The 22,491-nt window shown below is 41.5% G+C and overlaps 1 protein-coding gene across 3 annotated transcripts in view; it reads right to left on the bottom strand.

Annotated features, from left to right (window-relative positions):
* Positions 1 to 21,582, bottom strand: part of LOC112138660 (rap1 GTPase-activating protein 2) — a 63,522-nt gene extending 41,940 nt beyond the window's left edge. Inside the window, exons 1-2 of one of the 3 annotated variants that reach the window (XR_002917825.2) lie at positions 21,307 to 21,582; positions 6,535 to 6,570 (exon numbers count right to left, since the gene is read on the bottom strand). Coding sequence is in view for 1 of the 3 variants with exons in the window: in XM_024261261.2 (XP_024117029.1) it covers positions 6,535 to 6,570; positions 21,307 to 21,350 (80 nt within the window). In the remaining 2 variants the exon portion in view is untranslated. The remainder of the gene's footprint in view (positions 1 to 6,534; positions 6,571 to 21,306) is intronic. The other 2 variants (XM_024261261.2, XR_002917826.2) reach the window with 2 other exon arrangements.
* Between the last annotated feature and the right edge of the window lie 909 nt (positions 21,583 to 22,491).

The following is a 22,491-nucleotide window of genomic DNA, read 5'->3' as shown; positions in this document are numbered from 1 at the left end:
CAAGAGTTCACTGTGAGGAAGACCGGACCAGAACCTCAGCATCTGAATTTCTGTATTGATGTTTCACTGTCAGCTGGCCTTCAGTCGGTGTAAACCAACATGTTAAAGACAACTTGTCAGTTTATACAGATGGGATTCTCTCAATTTTGTTTCCCACATCATCCTCCCAGAGAAAGCAGTGGGCTGCTGCCATAGCCCCCTTGTGATGCCAACCCCCCTTATCCAACCCCTGATGCTGAGCAAATGGGAAAGAGTCAAACCTGCACAAATCTCCTCAAATTGTCTGACCAATTTCTCTCAAATGAGCTGACATTTTCAAAAGAGCTGGGGTTTTTTTTGGCTTCATCCGATTCCAAGTCCTTTGATTTTTGTGTGCCGATCCAACACTTTTGTAAACTTTTAAAAAATGAAGAAGTTTAATAAACAGACCCTGTTTTTTTTTTATTTATCTTTCATCAACCCTCTCTTCTCATTTAACCCTCAAAGAGAGCCCCTGAAGTAGCTTTAACAATCAAGTTAAAAATAGTACTAACTAGTAAAATGTGATAATTATTCGTGGGAAAGTTTGGTGACTGTGGCTTTAATATCTTTAGAACTATTGAACATTTTTGATCAGATGTGATTCTTTTTTTTTTTAAAGATTCCTACAAATTAATGATGATTTTCTTTCTGAATTGTTGTAGTATGGATATGATGTGTATTTCTAGACCAGGTCATATTATGTAACCATTTATTAGTTTTGTTTCTTTTTTTTTTTTTTTTAACATTATGATATTTTTTCAACTTCTTAATACTTTGCATCAACACGTGTGGATGTGACATTTGGGGTTTTACACCACAGTAATCTGCTTAACTGGGGCTCTGTCAAAATAATAAAAAAAAGGATTGGGTTTTGAGGGGTGAAATCCCCGTTTCCCGCAGCATCTCACTGCCATCCGCAGTGAGATGCTGCGGGAAAGCACCGCTCTCAGTAAAAACAAACAAAAATCTGATCTTTTTTCTGTTAGAATGCCCCTGAAGGTTGTTGTTTGCATTAAGACAATCCAATAGAGGCAATTGCTCCCAGTTTTAGACATTTTTTAAGAGTTACTGATTCTGAAAATCCAAATCTGTGAATATCTTGCTAGCTTAGCTTAGCTCAGCTGAACTGGTTTTGTGTGCCTCCTCCTCAAACACTGCATTGAATTGTGGTGATCCGTCCCTAATATACAGACTTCCAGTAGAGTATTTATCTGGAATAATAGGCTTAAACTGTAAAGCGCTGATCATGATAAGAATAAATTAAATATCCAATAATGATCGGGAGACAACATCCAATTTTTGATCGAGTCGTCAGCCACGTGATCAGGTCTGATTTCCGATCATGTGATTGGATTGGGGCATCCATATTTTCCACCATCCTTTTTCCCCATGACCTGAAACAACCACCTTTGCAAACGCAGGGCCACGAAGCCGCCCCTTGATGCAGCCTCACGGCCAAGAAGAAGGTTGTCAAAGATTTCTCAGGCTGGGATGTCTCTGATGGATGAATGACAGAGTGTGATTCAGAGGAAAACTGCTAGAAGGATGTGAGTGGAATACTGCAGTGACCTTCCCCGGAGACACAAGCATAGATCACAGCCTGCTGTGGATCAAGACTACACCAAACCCATAAACCCAGCTTGTTAATCAAGAGATTTTCCTGAACTGAATGCAAACAGTGTAGAGCAGTGGTCCCGACTAGATGGCAGTCCGTGGATCAGTTGCCATCGGGCCTCAGAACAACTAATAAATTATACCCAGAAATCTTTTATTTTGAAAATCAACCAGATTCTCTTGATTACCTTGAGTGATAAAAGCAGTCTGGCGGCGTGTATCACGACAAAAGTTGGTTGTGGAACTTTTCTTTGCAAATGGAGGAGTGCAGGAACAGAAGAACAGACGGAAGAACAGGTGATTCCCACCATAGATATAATAAAGAGTAGATGCCGCTTTGGCTGCTGGGGCACAGGAATTGCGGCCGCCATATTGGACCGGTAATCCAGTCGCCAAGAAAAATACAAGATGCCTGAGCGTTGTGTGGCGTATTCCTGCTCAAATCGGCGGACTATTGAAACTAGGGTTTAGGGGATTACTTTTCACAAGTAAGTTTGAACATTTTATTGGTTGCATTTTGTGAACAGGCTATAATATTACTGTACTGTTATGTACACCGGAGAAAGTCAGCTAACGTTAGCTATATATAGTGCTGGTGTTCACCCGGTTATAAAGACCAACTGAGACTTTTTAAATCATATATTCCATAAAAATGACTTAGATTATAACGGACACAAGAATGCTACTGTAGAAATAAAACAAATAATACTGTTAGAAGATATCTCTCATGGCCATCCCACCTCACTGACTTAAAAATACAATTTCAGCAGCTTTGATTCATTACCAAAAGAAATATGACATATTTATTTTGTTGACAAAAGATTCTAATAAATTTGAAACAATGACACTAATGTTGCTTCTGAGGCTCTTGTCTTCATGGTGGTTTGCCTACAAGGAAATTAGAAGGCTCCCATTGATACTACCTGACAAGGTCTGTATCACCAGACAAGCAAAGGATGCTTCTCAGTCATGCTTCGGAGGAACTGCAAGCACGACGCATTTGAATGATATGTGTCACAATGGATGGGCCTGCCTCCAACATCCCCACGTGCAACAACTTGGGTGTGAGCTGAAGGGAAATCCACGAGATCCCCTTCAAACCAGTTTTCCGCATCCAGTGACTGGTGAGAAAGTTTTTGTAATGATGGACGCATGCCACATGCTGAAGTTGGTACATAATAGGCTGTAAATGATTATTGTCATAGACCTATTTGGACAAGTTATGTCTCAGCTGCTAAAAGTAAAGTCTAAATGTTGTCTGTTCATTTGCACAGTTATTGTTCAACATTGTGCTGTTTGTATTTGTTTGAGCATTTAGGGATTCATTTTCTTCAGGTGTACAGTCCCGTTTCAACAGCCACTGGACAGATCTGTTGGAGGTACATCAATCATATCAATGCTGAGCAAAAAAAACCCCCAAAACTGCATGCTGCCAATAAAATTACAGACAAACATTTCTACTTTGAGAACCACAAGATGAGGATGTCCCTGGCTGGACAAACACTGTGTCGCTCCTTCTCAGTGGCTCTCTGCACAATGAGGGATCTTGGGCATTCTCTGTTTGAAGACTGAGGCAACAGCAGAATTGATGACAGTGGTAGTAATAATGATTTAGATGCCACTTTTTTAGATCATTGACAGGCTTTTTGACACAATGAATAGATACAATCCTTGTGCCAAGGGATTCAAAGCTCCTTTGGAATTAGATGGAGAGGAAAGAATTTTTGTCAAGGGCCAGGGAGTACTTGCTGACTTTGGTGACAAAAGATGGATCACCACTTCACCGATCTAAGAAAATAGTGTTTATTATTTCATTCTGTTCCCCTATGCATCAAGTTCATAAGATGCTCAATCTTCTGCATCGAGTTCATATGATGCTACTGTTAAATTCTGTCTTTGTCTAGCTCAAATTGGTTCTCTGCCAAGGAGTTAATATTTTTAGTTTCGTTAGAATTGGTTACTACACATTACTGAATGCAATAGAACATTCACTTTACTGCTTTGAAAAAGAAACTGTGGCTCCGACTCAAATCGTGCTGCAGAACCACAGGTGACTTCTGTACCATTGACTTTAGATTGAAACACCAACCTGTGCACAGCCTGGATTGATTACAAGCCTATGACTCAATGTCATACACATGGTGAAGTGAATGCGAGGAGCTGTACAACATCAACAGGACTCTACGTGCCTTCATAGGAAACTATGAAGTGGAAAACCACCCCTCAAGCCAATACTTATACCCTATGCTATACGCTAAAAGCAAGCGCAACATTGACTCCCCCCATTCCACCTCTGCTGTTCTGAACTGCAGTCGTCATATTGACGTTCGTTCTCCACCTTATTTATTAAAATGGAAGATCGCTTTTACATAAAAACTAAATACCATATTATCTCTTTCATTCGAGAAATTCTCAATCATAAAAAAAACAGTTTAAAGCTTCTTTTAGATGGAATTTTATTACGATGATCTCACAGCTGCACGGCAGAACGCCTGAGGGCGTAAATAATTATTAATCTCGTGCGTTAACGCGTCAACTTTCACAGTCATAATATATATATATATATATACTGTATATATGTGTCTGTGTGTATATATATGTGTGTATATGTACACTTATATATATATATATATATATACATACAGTGGTGGACAAAATTGTTGGTACCCCTCAGTTAAAGAAGGACAAACCCACAATTCTCACTGAAATCACTCAAAACTTACAAAAGTAACAATAAGTAAAACACCTGTGATGTCAATTAAAGGACACACCTGAGTTATCATGTCACTCTGGTCAGATAGTTTTCAATCTTTTATTGAGGTACCATCATTTTTGTCCAGGCCTGTTTCATTAGTTTGTTTTTTTTAAATAATTATGTTAATCAACAATTCAAAAGTGATGGCTGATTTTGATTGTTTCATTTTCAATTTTCTTTTATTTGTTATTACTTTTGTAAGTTTCAAGTGATTTCAGTGAGAATTGTGGGTTTGTCCTTCTTTAACTGAGGGGTACCAAGTACCAACACTTTTGTCCACCACTGTATATATACACACACACATATGATATACATACACACATGTATATATACATTTAAAAAACTTCCCTCTCACCCTCCGCGGGTGGTTTGTTCTCCAAGCTCGGGTCCTCTACTGAAGGCCTGGGAACTCGAGAGTCCTTCGCAGTATCTTAGCTGTTCCTAGCACTGCACTTCTCTGGATTGAGATGTCTGAGGTCTTTCCAGGGATCTGTTGAAGCCACTCCTCCATCTTAGAGGGAACAATCCCGAGTGCTCCAATTACCACGGGCACCACTGTCACTTTCACCCTCCAAGCTTTCTCCAGTTCCTTTCTGAATCCCTGGTATTTCTCCAGTTTCTCATGTTACTTCTTCTGTTACTTCTTCTTGATGTTACCATCGCTTGGTACTGCCACATCCATCACAAATGCTTTCCTCTGTTCTTTATTTACCACTACAATTAGGGATGTCCCGATCAGGTATTTTTTTTTTGGGGGGGGGGGCCCGATCCGATTCCGAATCATTTGATGTTGTGTATTTGAAGATACCGAGTCCCAATCTGATAGTTTTGTAACACATTTAAAACATAAGCAAACTGAATAAAAAGATATGTGTTGTCCCATATTTATGTTTCATTAACCCTCTTTTATCAATACAAATTTAAATTGAAAACTTCTGTGAAGTAGCTTTAATAAACCAGTGAAAATAGAGCAAATATAAACTAGGAAAAAAATGACTGTTTTCTCGTTATACATGTGATAATTATTCACGTGACTTAGTGACTTAAGCTTTAATATCTTAATAGCTATTGAACATTTTTAACCAAATGTGATTCCTGTTCTCATTTAAAATTCTTAAAAATGAATGATGACTTTGTTTTAGCATGAATTTGATGATGAGAGTTCATGACTAGCGGATACAATCAGAACCATTTGTGTTTGATTTTTTTTATGTGACTCCTGTCTGTATCTGGAAGTCCCACACAATCTTTGCTCTCATTCTCTACCACTTTCTGAGGTGTTTCCAGTATATATATATATATATATATATATATATATATATATATATATATATATATATATATATATATATATATATATATAATAGGGCTGTGAACATTAACACGTTAATACGCGATGATTAATCGATTAATTGCGTGCTTCAAGAAATATTAGTTTGTTTCATATTTTTAATCTCTTAAGATCTACATCTGATGATCTATGCTGATGACACAGACAAGACAGAAATGTTCATTATTTAACATGCTGGAGGAACGTGGTATGTTAGAAAAAAAAAGTGTTGGTTGTCATAATGGTTTGAGGCAAAAGTACAATAAACATTTCAATTTCTCCTTTTAAGATGGATGATGAAACCTTTCCTTCATTACTTCAGAAGCATATTTTGAACAAAAGAGAAAGTCCCCTGTTTTTCCCCAAAGGAAGAATGATCAGGTTAAAAACAATAAATGAGCAAACTTCGCCTGTAATTTAATTATTCTGGTCCAACACAAATATGTATAAAACACAGAGATATTAACATCTTGTGCAATTATTGACTTCTTTTACAGAAACAAAATAATAGGGTTGATTAAATTTTTCTGCACATCTGTAAAAACCCATGTGATAACTTCTTTTTCCCTCTGCTATTTCTTTTAAATGTACATTTTTGTCAAAGGGCTTGCAGATGAAAATGAGCCCTGAGAGCTCAAACCTGATGCAAAGCATCCGCTTTCTGATTGCTGTTTAATAAAGGTAACTACCAAAGTCTTATATGTGCTAAAAACACAAGTCAAAAGAAAAACAGTTTGCCTTTACCGCCCCCTCCAGGACAACAGGAGTTCATATTTGGCAGCGTGATGATGTATTAGTATTGCTGGTTACTCACCGAGCTCTGAGAGAGCTGACCGTAGACTTATCAATCCTGCAGAGACAGAGAGAGGGCGCGGCGTTAGCACACGCTGATAAATGCAAGAGCATTACTGCAGATTTACAGCTGCATTCTCCATTAACCTGAGCAACACAGTGTGTGTGACTGAGGGAGGGATAATAAAACACCTTTTTATTAAAGAGCTGCAGCACCAAAGCGCTCATGCCCACTTCTACAGGAAGACGGAAACCTCATAAAACCACACAAAGCAGCAGAGGTCATCTACAAGGCTGGCTCGCTGTCTTTTACCTGCACAGCCCTCACATGTGCACAATGAACACAAAAGCAAGATCAAAATAAACATAAATATGTTGTGAATAAATCCAAGCACAAAAGACAGTGATGCATATCAGCTAACAGTGTAAATAAAATAATTTAAAGAGAAAAACATTACATTTTACAGATCTCCACACTTTCATGATTGCATTCCAAAAACCCTCAGGAAGCCTCAAGTCTCACAGTTCTATATATTCGCCTGAAATGGGCAGTATTTCTAAAAAAAAACAAAAAAAAACTCCTCCCCATCAGGTTTGTTTTGTTTTTCACACACTCAGGAGAAAATCATAGACTGAAGCAGACCAGACCGACCAGAACAATCATCCAGTTCCAATATTTGCTTATTTGGGGACACAATTGTCTAAAACTAGCTCTGAAGAGGACAGACAAGAGTTGGGGTGGGTATCGATAGTAATTTCCTGAAACGATTCCATTCGCAAAAGCCTGGATCAATTCGATGCAGATTTTTTTTTCGATTCTTTCGAGAATCCCCTTTGCTCCGCGGAGGTAAAGGAAGGTGGGTAGGCACTGAGGTCCTGCAGAGATGGATCACGGTACCACTCCTAAACTAAAGACTAAAGGCCGTCCTCCATCAGCCTGTATTTCTCGCGAAGCAACACATGTGTGGTCTCATCGACAGGTTAGTCCGGTGGGGGGTGTCTCGCCAGTGAGCTGTTGGGAAGTTTGGGTCATTGGTCTCAAACTTTGTATTGGGATGAAAGGGACAATTTCCTGTTGCTCAGCATCTGACGCATCCTCACCTTCATCTCTCTTGATCTCTGGGACTATGCACGCGGCCTCGTCAGGCTCGAAGTCCGCAAGCCCATCATCCGTCTCATACCCGGTAGCGTCATTGGAGTCCCGGGCACTGCTCCCTTCTGTCTCGCCGGAGGACTCGTCACCACTGGCACCACCTCTCTCTGCATCTACTTCCCCTCCTTCTTGTCGTCCAGCCCCACCAGGTGGAGGTGCTTCTCCATTGTTGTTTTCATCACCTCCGTCAGGTGGGCCATTGTTCCCTCCCAGCGGAGGACCTTAGGGGCCAGTTCCAGGTGGTAGTGGTGGAGGCCCAGGTAGATGAAGCCCGTCTTGTGGATCGTCGTTAGGGGGGTCTGCTTTGTTTGCATGAGCCTCCCGTCTTCTCTGCAGGGTGTCACGATTTTCAGGGAATCCTTCCATCTGGTATGCCACCCTTGCGTTTGCCGGATACACTGCTTCAACTGCAGCATCCCATGGTATTCTCTCAGCTCTGCTTCAGTCAGCGGGACGTCCAGGTTGAAGCTGTAATGGGCAATAGCCTCTACATACGCTTCTATCAGCTATTACCAAATGTGGACATGGGGTGGTCATCTACAAACCCCCGGTAGTTCTCAAGAGACTTATCCCAATTGCAGTTAGCAGGCATCCGCAAAAGGCTGCAAAGTCCTGATAGCGTGTCGCCCTGACTTCTGCCACTCCTCGATGGAATGCGACGTATGGGTTTTTCCCAACCATTCGCATTGGGATTATCGCATTTTTCAGTCTGCCGTTCATCTGTCTGCAGTCCATCCGTTGGATGAGAGGCCACGGGAAGTGCGGGTGTTGGTGGTACGCAGGGGCAATCACGTTCAGGAATGTCATTCTTGAACCGGCACCTTGGACCAAAATGACTCTCAGATGCACAACCTGGCGTGGGATATGTCCAAGCCACCGACAGATGATGTCTGAAATATTTCTGTCGTCTGCATAATGCTGGAAGTTGTGCCAGGTCAACAGAATCTCTGATATGGACAGAGCCTCAGTAATATATGGGACCACTGGATGCAAGTCAACAATTATCCGAGCGAGTTTCACAGTTGCGACTTCTCCTTGGAACGCAAATGACGCCAACTTTAGCAGAGCAACACCAAGAGCTTGGTCCTGACATCTCCCTGTCAGTTACTTCACCGCGATCTGGTGTGGGAAGAACAGCTTACCATCAAACTGCACCCCATTTGCCCATGGGCAAGCTTGAATGTTCTAGAACCTGTTGATTTCATCATCTGGGAGCACACGTCACAGGAACTCAAGCCCGTCAGTTGGAGGAATTTTTGAGCCTTCATAACATCTTTGAAGTTTTCCAGTCCGGTTTTAGAGCCCGCCACAGTACAGAATCAGCGTTACTGAGGGACAGTAAATGACATCCTCCAGGCTACTGATGCTGGAGATCATGTGGCTCAGGTTCTGCTAGACCTATCAGCAGGGTTGACACAGTGGACCGCTATATCCTAATATCTAGACTTCAGAACCTGGTGAGGATTCTAGGTACTGCTCTAGATTGGTTTAGGTCATATTTAACAGGACGGACTGTGTGTTAATCTTGATGGTTTTAAATCTAGAACAGCTGGGGGGTCTTTTGGAGTCCCACAAAGTTCTGTTTGAGGGCCACTTCTGTTTCCCCTATATCTGCTTCCATTGGAGTCCATTCTGAGAAGGCACGGTGTTTCCTTTCAACTATATGCTGATGATAGTCAGATCTATCTGCCATTGAAGAAGATGGACAGTTTTTCTGCTAACCTACTTTTATCATGTCTCTCTGATATTAAGGACTGGTTGGCCCTAAGTTTCTTGAGCTTTAATGAAAACTAGGGCTGCCACGATTATTCGACTAATCGACGACTATTTGACTATTAAAATAGTCGACGAATAATTTGGTCGTCGAAGCGTCGTTTTTTGTTTTTTTCTCCTTGTTTTGATCTTAAAACTACTGTTCGCGCGTTCTAATGCCGGTCTGCCTTTGTCTTTGTCACACATGTGCAGTGGTGCTAATCTGGTCAGCAGTGACGTAACAGGAAGTTCTCGGTAGGCTCATAACAACACGCTAGCTCGAAAATGTGGGAAACATAAGGAAAATAAAAGAGGAAAGAGTGTCAAATGTGATTTCTAAAGCAGAACTTGTGTTCCATGAGAGCACTATGGCGACAAATGATCACCTGAAGATGAAGCATGTTGAGACTGAGTTTGATCACGTTGAACAGAGAGCTTCGTCTAGCTAAGCTAACATCGGCGCTAACACAGCTAGCTCTGCCGCGGCTGTCATTACTGCGCTGTTTGGAGATGAACCAGAAGATCTGCAGCAGATCCGTGTCTACGGCGCTTCTGTCTGCATAGTGAACGTTTTATAATCCACGCTCTTTGAACCAAACGCCGCGAGGGCGGCTCGGGTTATGAAGTTATACTGGACGTGAACCGCTCGTCCAAGGCTTCATTCATATTCCGCTCCGCGATAACGTTGTTCGGTTCAAAGAGCGGATTATGAAACATTCACCGCGCAGACAGAGAGGCTGTGTGTCGGTACAGATCTGCTGCAGAGTTAGGGAACGATTTAAAACTACGAGTCCCAGAAGGGAAGGAGCTCACCTAAAAGTCCAGAGCTAAGTTTACAAGTGTAGCATTACATTCTCTGCATTAAGCTACAATTAAATGTAACTTAAAGTCACAAAAACGACAACAAACAGCAAAACAACCACAACATTAAAGAAGTAACACAGATTTATGGGTTCTCCCCCAAACTGAAAATATGAAGTATCGTTCTGCGCATGTGCAGTGGATGTAGGTGGTGAAAGAATGAAAGTAATGTTGTACATTCTAACATCTCCTGCTATTCTCCCTTTTTAAAAATATACATTTCCCCTTTTCATTTATTTTCTTTGTTTCTATGGGCATCCTCAGGTTATATATATATATATATAGGAATATCTTGAGTTCAAAGATGTTATTAGTGTTTTGCTTTAATAAATGGGCCTCAGTCAGCAAATATTTTGAGTATGTTTATATCTGCAAATAGCTTTTGAAATACTTTGTACATGTTTTATTAAATATATGTTTTAAAGCTTTAAAAAAAGAATTGCAGGGTTTTAATAAGTTTTCTGTAGTTGATTCAGATTACCTCGTTTGATTCAAGTCTTGTTTTAATGCCAGAAACAAATGAAGGAGAAAAACTGTATGATTCATTAAAAGATTAATCAACTATTGTCTTTATTTTAGTTAGAATATAGCTTAAAAACCTCAAGTTTAAAGAAAATTATGGTTAAGATAAGTGTTTTACATCCAGTCGCCGCACGAACCGATTAGTCGACTAATCGAAAAAAATAGTCGGAGATTAGTCGACTATTGAAATAATCGTTTGTGGCAGCCCTAATGAAAACAAAACAGAAGCCCTAGTGTTTTGTTTTTAAGTCTTTACACGGTCTTTTCCCGCTCTACCTCTCTGAGCTGCTTTCTCCTTATTCGCTGGCCTTGTGCCTCAGATCAGCTGATCATCTCCTTCTGGAGACACCAAGAGGCGTAAGCTCAGAAGGGACAGGGTCTTTGCTGATGCTGGCCCCAGGTTGTGGAATTCTTTGCCATTGTTTATCAGAGAAGCACTGTCTCTGCTCATTTTTGAAACCCGTCTGAAGACTAATTTTTATGCCCTGGCTTTTAACGCAACATGAGACTTCTACTACTGTTTGTACTGTTATTTTACTGCTTTTAGTGTTGTATTTATTATCTCATCTTCTTTTTTTTTCTTGTCTTATTGTTGTTGTCTTTATGTTTTTGGTGTTCAGCACTTTGTTTTAGCTGCCTGCTTTGTGAAAGTGCTATATAAATAAAGCTGAGTAGAGTTGAGTTGAGATGTGAGAGTGCATGCCACAATAGGAGATGGTATGAGTGACTTTCACTAGACGTGTAGACATGGATGGGTCGGTAGGTGCGAGTTTGTATCACCAGACCCTTCACCTTTTTGACAGGGTAGGTGTTAGGCTGCTCTGCACATTTTTCAATCTGTGTTAAGTCCAAGGCTGTGTAATTTGTCCTAGGATCAGTACAATCATATCCAATCAGTGGTGGACTTGATGTGACGGAACGAGCCACGCCAGCAATAAGCAGAAATCGGACTAAGTCCAACATAGTGAAGAATTTAGAGAATTAATTCTCTCCCTCAAATGTTTTTTTTTCATCTTCTCCTGATTCACAATGATTGGAATAAAGAAATGCAGTAGAAATCTTATGTTTTTCTATATATGTCCTTCATTATCAGAAAAATGCTGCAAGATCATGTTAAAAACGCAATTTTCACTAAAGTCTACGAACACAAATTCTTGTGGTCAGGGTTGTTGTCCAGTCACTTATTTGTTCGGAAAAAGACTAAAATATGATATCATGTTTAATATGGTCACATAAAGCTTTCTGACAGCCTGTTAGCAGTTAATTAGGTATAGGTGGCATTTTTACACTGCTAAAATCTGAGATCCTGTCATTACAACTGTCAGAAAACATCAGATCTCAAGCATCTTGTTATTCAAGAGTACGTTCTAAAGCTCAAATTCAAAACCTCTTTTTATATAGTCTGTGTGATGGTCCAATGAGATCTTTGCTGTACTTTAACAAAGGCTGGTCATCAGATAACATGGAGGATTCATAGGTGTTAACCTCTTACAGAGCATATGAGGAAAACTGTCAAATATTAAAAAGAGAAAGTTCAGAACCATTTTCTGGATGGATTAGATTGATGGTGTTAGATCTTTGTTTGGTTGCAGCCACTCAGACGCAGCTGCTGCAGGTGGATCTGCTGGAAAGACACACAAACCAGAGAGCCTTTGAGCTGAGAGCCTTTCTGCTGAAGCTGAAAACATGACGCTGTGTTTTCAGGCTGGCGGCCATCTCGGCAGTCATGTGATCTCTTTGAGTGTGTGAGTGTGTTATTTATGACCTATGGGGGTTGAATTTTCTCAGAGTCATCGTCCATCCGGGCTTTTATGGTGAATGTTGATGTTTCCTCCTCTCCTCTCTTCTCTTTTGCTGCCTGTTTTCACTCAATGCATTTTCTCGTTAACATTAAACTGACTTGTTTACAAATGAGTCACTAGATCTAAATGTCATCATTTTTTTTTCAAAGGAAATTTTATGTATTGATGCTACGAAAAATAGTCAATTTCCTCCTCATTAAAGCAATATTGTGCTTTATCCAAACTACACTATACTTATAATGATTAAGGGATATTGTGAAAAACTCTGAATTTTTCATTTGGCTTCACTTATTTTTCGAATAGGGAGGCAGTTGTATTGAAGTGATAGACACAAGGGCTGGGTTGGATAAATTGGTTAATTGATTTGAATCAATTTAAGCTTAACAGATAAATAATCGATTCCTAAAAATATAGATCGATATAGCACTTAAAGCTAAAATCAGCTAGCTTGATGCTAACATCTAACGGAATTTCGCATAGGATGGCTATGTTACACTTTTTGCAATTAACAATCTCATTGTTTCACAGCATGTGAACTGCATCAGATTAATATAAATATATTCAAAACATATGGTAGATTATTAATGTATTTCTAAACAAATGTCTCTAAATGTGTAGCGTTGGAGAATCACTTTGGCCGAAGCAGCCGGTTCGGTAATAACATCCATTGACGTGATTGCCTGGGTGTACCACCAGCACCCACACTTCTCGTGGCCTCTCATCTGACAGTGGTGGGGCTGGAGTACAACCAGGAGGGGAAGAAGATGCAGAGGGAGATGGTGCCAGTGGTGGCGAGTCTAATGGAGGGACAGAAGGGAGCAGTGCTCTGGACAGATGATGGGCTTGCAGACTCAGAAACTGAGGAGGCCATGTGCGTAGTTTCAGAGATGGAGAGAGATCGAGGTAAGGATGCGTCAGATGCTGAGCAACAGGGAAGTGTGCCGGCTGGCTGCCCACTAGTAATGGTTCCTGGACCAGTTCCCACTATACCTGACCCCCTTAATCCCTTTCCAGCACAAAGACCAATGACCCAAACTTCCCATCGATCTGAACAGGTTCAGCCTGACCCTCCCAGGGAGGCATCTGCACCCGTTCTGCCGCTACCACCCGACAGCTCACTGGCGAGACACCCCACACCGGACTAACCTGTTGATGAGACGACACACCTGTTGCTTTGCGAGAAATACAGGCTGATGAAGGAAGGCTTTTAGTCTTGGAGGCAGTCAGTCTATGAAGTGGTACCATGCAGGACCTCAGTGCTTACCCACCGTCCTTTATCTCCCTGGAGCAAAGGGGATTCTAAGGGCCTTTGCCCAAGACACTGGAGACTCAAACCAGCCTGCCACCCTCAACCAGGACCACTCCAGCTCTCACCCGGCAGTCTGCCAAACAATGAACAGCTCGACTATCGGATAGCCTTCCTTTCTAACACTTCAGTTTAAAGTGAGAAATGCGGACAGAAGGCTTGTAGGAAGAAGAAGAGTACAAACAGTACCTCAGCACAAAGGTACAGCACTCTACCACCTGCTCTCCCCACTGATAAGACCATTGATCAGGCCCCGAAGATCCAGACCCTTCAGTCTGCAGGTCACACTTCACTAGCTCTACAGGGATAGGTGGGAACACACCTCGCTTTCTGGAGCCAGCAGTCCAAGTCAACCCTGTACCAGATAAGAGAGCAGCCGATGTCCAAAAGAAATCGTCCATTGCTGCTGCGGAGTGTCATCCCCCTACCTGCCCCTCCCCTGGACAGAAGAGGTACAAGCCCGGAGCCCGTTTCTAAAACAGATGTGGAGGGGCAGTAGTAACCTTGTGTCGAGTCAGCACTTCCTAGTGTGAGCTGTAACATAGGATGAGGAGCTCAGGTTACAGACACAGCCTGTGCCGAAGTAGGTTTGTTTGGAGATAGGGATGTACTGGCCACTGTTATGTTTCAGAGTCGTGCCTGTTGAGTGTTATATCCAAGGTGTTTGTGTTCCAAAGGCCCGGTCCCCCAGGATTTGACAGGAATATAACTGGTAAAAATTTTTGAAAATCTGCCACACGTACTTAAACAGGCTAACTTTAAGGCCTGGTCCCACAGGATTTGACGGGCGTATAAAGGGTAAAAAAGTTGGAAAATCTATCACACGTGCTTAGACGCACCATCTTCATGCATGCTTTCGGAATTGCAGTGATACAGACACCGGAGTCCATTCCTCTGCCAGTCCTCTGCCAGAGCACTCCCTAATCACGTGTAAGCGTGTCCTCCCTCAATCAGCCAGTAGACAGTCGCTGTAAGCGGCGATACAAGCGCAGACTGGCCGGGGAAACGGCCGTGCTGCATCCATGCACAAGTGTGGAATTTCGGCGTCCAAGCGTGTGTGCCTGCGTCCGCTCCACGGTCCGATCTCGCACTGAAACTCCTGTTGCACCGCCGTTTCACAGCCAATGCACGACGGTACCGCTGTACCACACACAGTCACCCGTGCTCTCAATTTTTGTGTAGTTCAAAAATTATTTCCGTGTGTAACGGCGGTCAAATTTTGTACCGCGTGTATGCGCGTCGATTCCGTGGACGTATATCGCCCGTTGCACTACCAGTCCACTGCTAACAGCGTCTGTACCCCGGGGGTGACATTTTTTTCCGTGCTCCAGCCGTGATATGGTCGTGAAAGATAGTGGGACTGGGCCTTGATAGCAATGGAGAAGAAACAACCCCATCATAGTATTTTTTTTTAAAAAAAGAAAAAAATTATCATTTGAAAAAGAACTGTGTGGGCCTCCAGCTCCCTGCTCTGCCCCATTCTGATGCATCCATGGACAAAAAGATCCATGAACGTCTTTGTTTCCTTGTCTGAGCTGGAATCTGGATCAAAACTGTACGACTGGATAGCTCTGATATTGATCACCATTGTTGTTGCACCACTAATGATATAATGGGGGTGTGAGGGCCTATAAACAAGTGGTGGGGGTTGCTTGATCCCATCTACAACTCACAGAGGAATTTCAAGTAAACCCCTGCTGTTCCGCCCTAGAAAATGACAGTTTTTATTTATTTATGCTTTTGCTTTAAACAGCAAAAACATAACCAATTCCACTGAGAACACTTTTAATATAGATCAAAATATGATCAGTGAGGGACTTTAATAACTAGCATAAACATTAACTCTCCTTTTGAGGATTCTGTGCTTTTCTTTGGTTTTTCAGTTCTCTCTCTCTCTCTCTCTCTCTGGGGTTTAATGGCAGCCGGCATCCAACATTGTTGCATTGCTGCCACCTTCAGGTCTCCAATTAAACTCTTCTAGATAGCCCCGTGTCTTTCAGAAATTTCCATAGTGGCCTTCTGTCATCACCCTTCCTGGATAATATGTCCCTCATATCCTTAATCTGTATCCCCTTCCTCTTGAACTCCTCAACCATAATTTTTCTTTCCCATACATACTTTCTACAGTCCATCAACACATGCTTCACTGATTCCACAGTCTGACAGTCTTCACACTCTCCAGTTTCATGTTTCCCCATTAATTTCATGGTTTTATTTAAATTACTGTGCCCTATCCTCAACCTGGTAAACACCACTTCTTCTCGTCTGTCTTTGCCCCATACTCTGGTTTTTCAGTTGTGTTCTTGGTCATGTTTTGAGCTGTACTCCGATCAGTCACTCCATGTTCATGTTAATCATCCACAGCTGTTTTCATTTCTGTCAATTACTCTCAGTGTATTTAAGCATCTGCTTTTCCAGTTTCTCTTGTCAGATCATTTGCTGTTTTGTCCTCTCTTTGTTGCTCCATGTGTTTTTTTTTTTAGCTTGTTCTGGTTAATTTATTGAATGTTGAAATTTAATTACTAAGCCTGGTCTCCACCAGTTCCTGACACAAGGAGTGGTTACATGTGCAAAATGTCCTTGATCGGAATAGAATAAGACTGTATACATAGGCCCTTTAAAAACTTAATCTGATGGTAACAAGTGTTTACATACTTCACACTTTCTGTCGGAATTGATCATTTTGACATGTGCAGAACTATCTAAAATACTGTAAGCAACTGTAAAAGAAAAAATGGCAAATTCTGTTGTAACAATCAAAGCTCCAACTTTGAGCAAGATGATCTGAGCGTGCTTTTATTAATATTTTTAAGTGTTTTCTAAATCTGTGTGGTTAGTATTTTTTTTCTTGGCCTTGGATGCCCTCAAAATCCATGCATCAATTTGCATCTTGGCTGCACATAAATATGTGGGAATATCAGCCTTTATTTTGAGTGGTTGCACAAATTCATGATTCGTGGACTTTTCGAAGCGTGGAGTGATATTTCCGCTTTCAAAAGCCGTCTTACCGTAACAAAGCACCCTCCCCTGCTTGCAACATACAGCTATAAGTCCGGCTGCAGCCGATCAGTCTGGTTTGTGCTCCGAAGTCTCTTCTGGAGCGCCATGGCGTAAAATCCAGTGCAGTAATGACACACGATTGGAATGAATAGTTTACATGCACCAAAATCTGTACAATCCACCTAATTCGATCGGAAGGATATTTTAATCGGGTCAGAGTATTCTGAATCCCATGTTTACACTTTTATTCTGATCAGGTGTTTATTCTGATTACTTGTGTTCATGTAAGCGCAGCTTCTATTAGACTGAAAGAGATTCTTCCTCTTTCAGATTACAGTGTTGTTCAGTTTTAATAAGAAACTGTTCTTACTTTGATGCTTTGATAATCTGGGTGCTGTAAGGTAGGGGGGGCTTCTCCATCAGGTGCATGCAAACATCACTGAGGTCCAGCTCTGAAGAGCCTGGAGCAGCAGCTGGAAAACGCATCACTTTGAGATGTGACTGAAAACTGGTTCAGAGGCAGAAAGAGCAGCGTGAGCCGCCATCTTGAATGGCCACTGTGCCCTCTGGGTCAATGCACGTCACATGACTGGAAGCTGGTAATAACAAGTCTGTGTGTCAATTGCTTGCTTCAGCAGCACAACACCCCCACCCCCCATCAAATGATTTCCTGCAGTAAAATTGAAGGAGCTTCACATCAGCTGACTGAAGATTTTATTTATGTTTTCCTTTCAAAGGAGCAACTGAAGGAGGACCGAGATTTGACAAGTGGAGGGATTAAGCCTAACTGAACCTGCACCCCCCCTACCCCCCCTACCCCTCGAGCTGCTCCTGCATTATTAAATCTGCAGCTCTATTAGTCGACTCTGTCTGAGCGCAGAGGAAACGCCGGGAAGCAGCACCAGGGAGGAGATGAGGAGGAGCTGAAGCGCAGGTTCATGTAGACTCAAAGAGAAACTCTGATTCAGTCTAAACCAGAAGAAATGGGGAGGGAACAGAAAGGAAACCTGGATTTAGATGTAAAATGATGTTAAACAGGCAGTGAAATAAAGAGAAAACTACAGAATAGAACCCGGAACGAAACAAAACGATCTATGTGAGCATGTTGGAGGAGAGGAGTTGATTGTAGGGAAATAAAGAGACGTGTCAGCCCAGGAAAGGAAAAAGGAGGTCACTTGAGGATACAGTGGAGCGCAGAAGGCGGTGGACAGGCTGGTTGAATGAAGGCTGCCCCCCCAACTTCCTGGTTTCTTTGACATCCAGAAATCAGTGATCCAATCAGGAGTCCAGACAGAACCTCATGAACAGGCCTCCTTCAGCAAAAACTTTGTCATGAAACAAAACTACAGAAAGGATTTTCTACTTAAAGTCCCACCCTGGTTATCTTTTGATCTATTTTTAAATTGTTCCCCGTGGTCTTCGAATTATGATTGTAAATTTTGGACCAAAAATGTGTGTATAAGATAAATAAATAAATAAAAAGTATTGTTTTCTAGGACATAGTTTCTGCAGAACGGCAGGAGTTCATTAGAAATTCACTTCTGAGTTGTGGGCGGGAGTGTTGGTGCAGAGTAAGCCAACCCCTCCTTCCCATCATCCTTCTGTTTACACTCTCTCCCGCTAGCATGATGAAGAGCAACCCCGCCCCCATTTCCTGTCACCAGTTTGTTTTCACCAGGGGTCGGCAACCTATTGTCTATTTTTTTTTTTGATAAAAATAAAAGCAAATTTATAAAGACAACGTAGAATCGCTCAAATGTTTTTTTTTTTTTAAACTTATTTTCAAAATAAAATATATGTGCCACAGAGGACCATGTCAATGCAGCTCGTAACCAATGTTGTGCAGCACAATATTATGTGCTTTTAACTCGTAAAGGATCAAACTTTTTACCAAAGTTTTGCTTTGAATAGAAGATCTGTTAATTCTGGAGGTAGAGTTGAGCAAACGAATGTCAACATGTAAAAACCCACATGTGCACCTCAGCATCAATTTTTGAATTTAAATGCTAATCAAGTAATCCTTACTTTAAAAAAAATGCCATTTTATTTACTTTGTTCTTTTTCTCCTCTTTGTCCTCAGCAGTCTTACACTGCTGGGTTTAGTTATTTTAGTTTGGGGTTGGATCTTGGTAGTCTTAGTTTTCAGGCTTTGTTTATTTGTTTTCTTTAGGTAGTTTTGGTTAGACAGTTATTATCAGGAGCTACTGACTCAGACGGTCAACATGTCTGGATCAGCAGTCTCCATGACTTATTTTATGTTTGACAAAGGAGCCACCATGGAGAGACAAAAGAGACACTTGTGGATCTGGAGCTGCAGGTTGCAGACCCCTGGGTTTATACTCTCTCCTGTTACTTTACAGCCCCTCACATCCCATAACCTAACATTAGCTGTGTAACAAAAAACTAGGGGAGCTATATAGCTCCGATCCAGATCCCGGCGTATTCTCTACATTACAATAAACGCATTTCCGAACTCTACTTTTCTTTGCTCCTGATTTACCACAATTTGGAGTTTGAATCTTAATTTTCAATCAAGTTTCAGTAAATTTAAGTCAAGTTGCTTAACACTCCCTTCCATCTACTGCAGGTTCTTCCCCTTTAGCCTCACATCTCCTCAGAACTGGACTCTTTGTCTCAGTTTCCTCCTCTGTACAAAGAGGAGCTGCACAGGAATTCATCTAAATCCATTTCCTGAGAAAGTTTGGAAGCCAAACTGTAAAAGCAGTTTTGCCTTAAATGCTACATATCAAAAGGACATCTTCTAAAGAACAGAACCATAGTAAACAGGCTAAATGATTTAAAATAAAGTAACAACACAAATTCAGTCCCACAGAGTGGTTTAGCTGGCATGTGGATCATTCAACAAACATCAGGGTGACAAACTATTTGTAGTGAAGAGCATTATTAAAAGTTGGAATGATCATTGAAGTTTCAAAACTTCTAGACACTCCTAATATCAGGAGCCAAGCGGGGTTTGGTCTGGTTAGAGAAGAGCGCTGCTGTGATTTAAAGCAACAACAATTGGGGGTGCAGGTTCCAAGGTAATTGCAGATCTCTGAAGCTACACCATATGTGCAAATTGCATGACTTTCTGATTACTGAAGAGAGGAGCCAAAAAAACAAAAACAAATGAGCTTTACCATTCAAAAGAGCAAACTGGATCCTCATGCTGAACCTTTTCAGACCAGAATGGTTGAAACAGCTGAAAAGGTGAAGGAGTTTAGGGGAGACCGTGTGGAAGAGGTTCTGAACCTCCTAATTTGCCCAGATTGAGTCCTGAAGCTTGTTTTTGGTCAGTTTTCAGATACCGACAACCACAAAATATTTCTTCAATCATTGGTCACTATTTAGAAGGGCGGGGCAAAGCAACAAGAGAGACTAATTGAAGTCCAGCCCCTTCCAATCCTTGTCAAGATGGTTCACTTATTCAAACTTTATATTTTGCTGACCAATTTTGAACATTTGTATCAGCGTCAGGTACCACACACTTTACTGCTGCTTTGGTACAGTGGAGGCATACTGAGGGAAAAACTAAGAAGGTATGCTAATAAGTTCTTATGACATGTAGTTTGTCATGAAAACAGAGTAAGAATCGATGTGTATCACGTTAAAAGTTAATCCAACAACTTTCAATGAGTTGCTGTGTCATCATTACTTCACTACTGTTTAAATCCCATAATGCATGGCTGTTTTGGTCAACTTGTTGTGCTTCGAGCATGGAGTGTATTCGGAGTGAGGAAAAACTATTCAGCTATCAGCACTAGCATCTTCAGCAGTCAAATTCAGCTTACAGCATTCATGCTAACATTATCTCGGGTAATGTTATACATCTACTTCATCATTATGTTAAAAAGTTACAATTTCAAAAATATAGTTTTACAGTGTTTATCCTGTTCGGCCCGCGACCTATGTTGTGTTTTGGATTTTGGCCCCCTGTGCGATTGAGTTTGACGCCCCTGGATCAGGGAGTGGGTCCTGGTTCTTGACCAGGGTTCTCTAGAGTGTATTTAGACTGAAAATTTGTTCTGGATTATCAGAACTCTGGTTCACTTTAAGCAAACCAAATGTGTCCAGTCTGAATACACCCTAAGATTCCAGATAAAGATGATGTTCTGAAGGTAAAGAGATGAAGAACCAGAACCTGCAAAGGAACCGTCTGTGCTCTGGAAAGTTGTTTATTAACTGCAGCAGCTGAACATCGGTGCAAAATCCTGTTAACTCACAAGCTGCTCACCAACCAAAGTGGTCTTCAGAGCAGGACTCTCTGGTTCAGCTTATATTCACCGAGGGGGGGTCTGCAGCTGTGATGTCACTGTGATGTCACTTCAGGTCAGCTCCGGATGGAAATGAGCTCAAAAGTGTGGGGAAGAGACGAGGAGAGGAAACAAATGCACTCACCAGCCGAAGCCCCCGAACGACACGCTCCTCTTCCTCCTCAGCATGCTTTCCTCCTCACGTGCTCCTCTTCTTTGTCTCCTTTTCTTCTTCCTGTGTGGGGGATCCTCCTTCTTTGTACCTCTGCCTCCCTCCCGCTCTTCCTCACAGTCGCTCTACCTCCTCATCCCTCCACCTATAAATACTCTCAGCCCTCCATCTCCTCCCTCCATCTCCTCCGGCGTTAATGTTTCTCCCTTCTCTCCATCTCCCCCTCACTTCACTGCACGCAGGGAGAGAGAGGGCGAGAGACATAGGCGCACAGTGGGTCAGGAGTAAACATCCATAATGAATGGAGATGAATGGAAAGGGAGTTATGCAACAAAAGCCTCGGTCACAGACGCCTGAGTTGTGTTTAACAGATTCGAGAAGCTCCAAACACCAGTCATTTTGATTTTTGAGACACTGTTCTAACATTTGTTTTCAAGCGGTAAAATCACAACCTTTTGGTTTCTTGGATGGAAAAAAAAATTCTTTTTACTTTTCTCTGCTTTGGTTTCCTTTTTTTACCCAATATTCTGAGAAACCAGTAAGGTTTTATAAAGCTAAATAATTGAAAACAGAAGTTCAGGACAGTTCTATCCGCTTTCCATCCTAATATTTTTTTTTTTTTCTGGCAGTTTGGGTTTCAGGTGCTGGTATCCATATTGCCACAACAGTCCCATAAAACCTTTAGATAAATGCCAACATCTTTATCATCCAACATAAAAGAACTTTCTTCATGAGCAAAAGATGTTACGACAAAAACATCTGTGAGAGGAACAGTGTTATGGTTGCCTCAAAGGTGCTGCGATTAATTCACGATGAGATCTGCTTCATCAGGACCCTTGAACATCCATGTTCTTGTACCATGGAGGACATACTTGTGCTGCCACAAACTATTATTTTAATGGTCGACTAATCACTGATTGGTCAACTAATCGGGTCATGCACAAACTGGTTGTAAAGCATACATCTTAACTATCATTAGCTTTAAACTTACTAAAAACTAGATATAACCTATGATAATGCTAGTGGGAATGCTGTGAGCTGAATTCGGCTGCTGAAGACTCTAGTGCTGATGGGTTAAGATGCTGAAATTTAATGCTAAAACTGCTGAAGGCCAGCTAAAATATTAGTTAAATGTCAAATCAGCCTAAAAAGCCTAAA

The sequence above is a fragment of the Oryzias melastigma genome, linkage group LG14 (assembly GCF_002922805.2).
Source record: "Oryzias melastigma strain HK-1 linkage group LG14, ASM292280v2, whole genome shotgun sequence".
Classification (NCBI taxonomy): Eukaryota; Metazoa; Chordata; class Actinopteri; order Beloniformes; family Adrianichthyidae; genus Oryzias; species Oryzias melastigma.
This window is presented reverse-complemented; position numbering and strand designations above follow the sequence as displayed.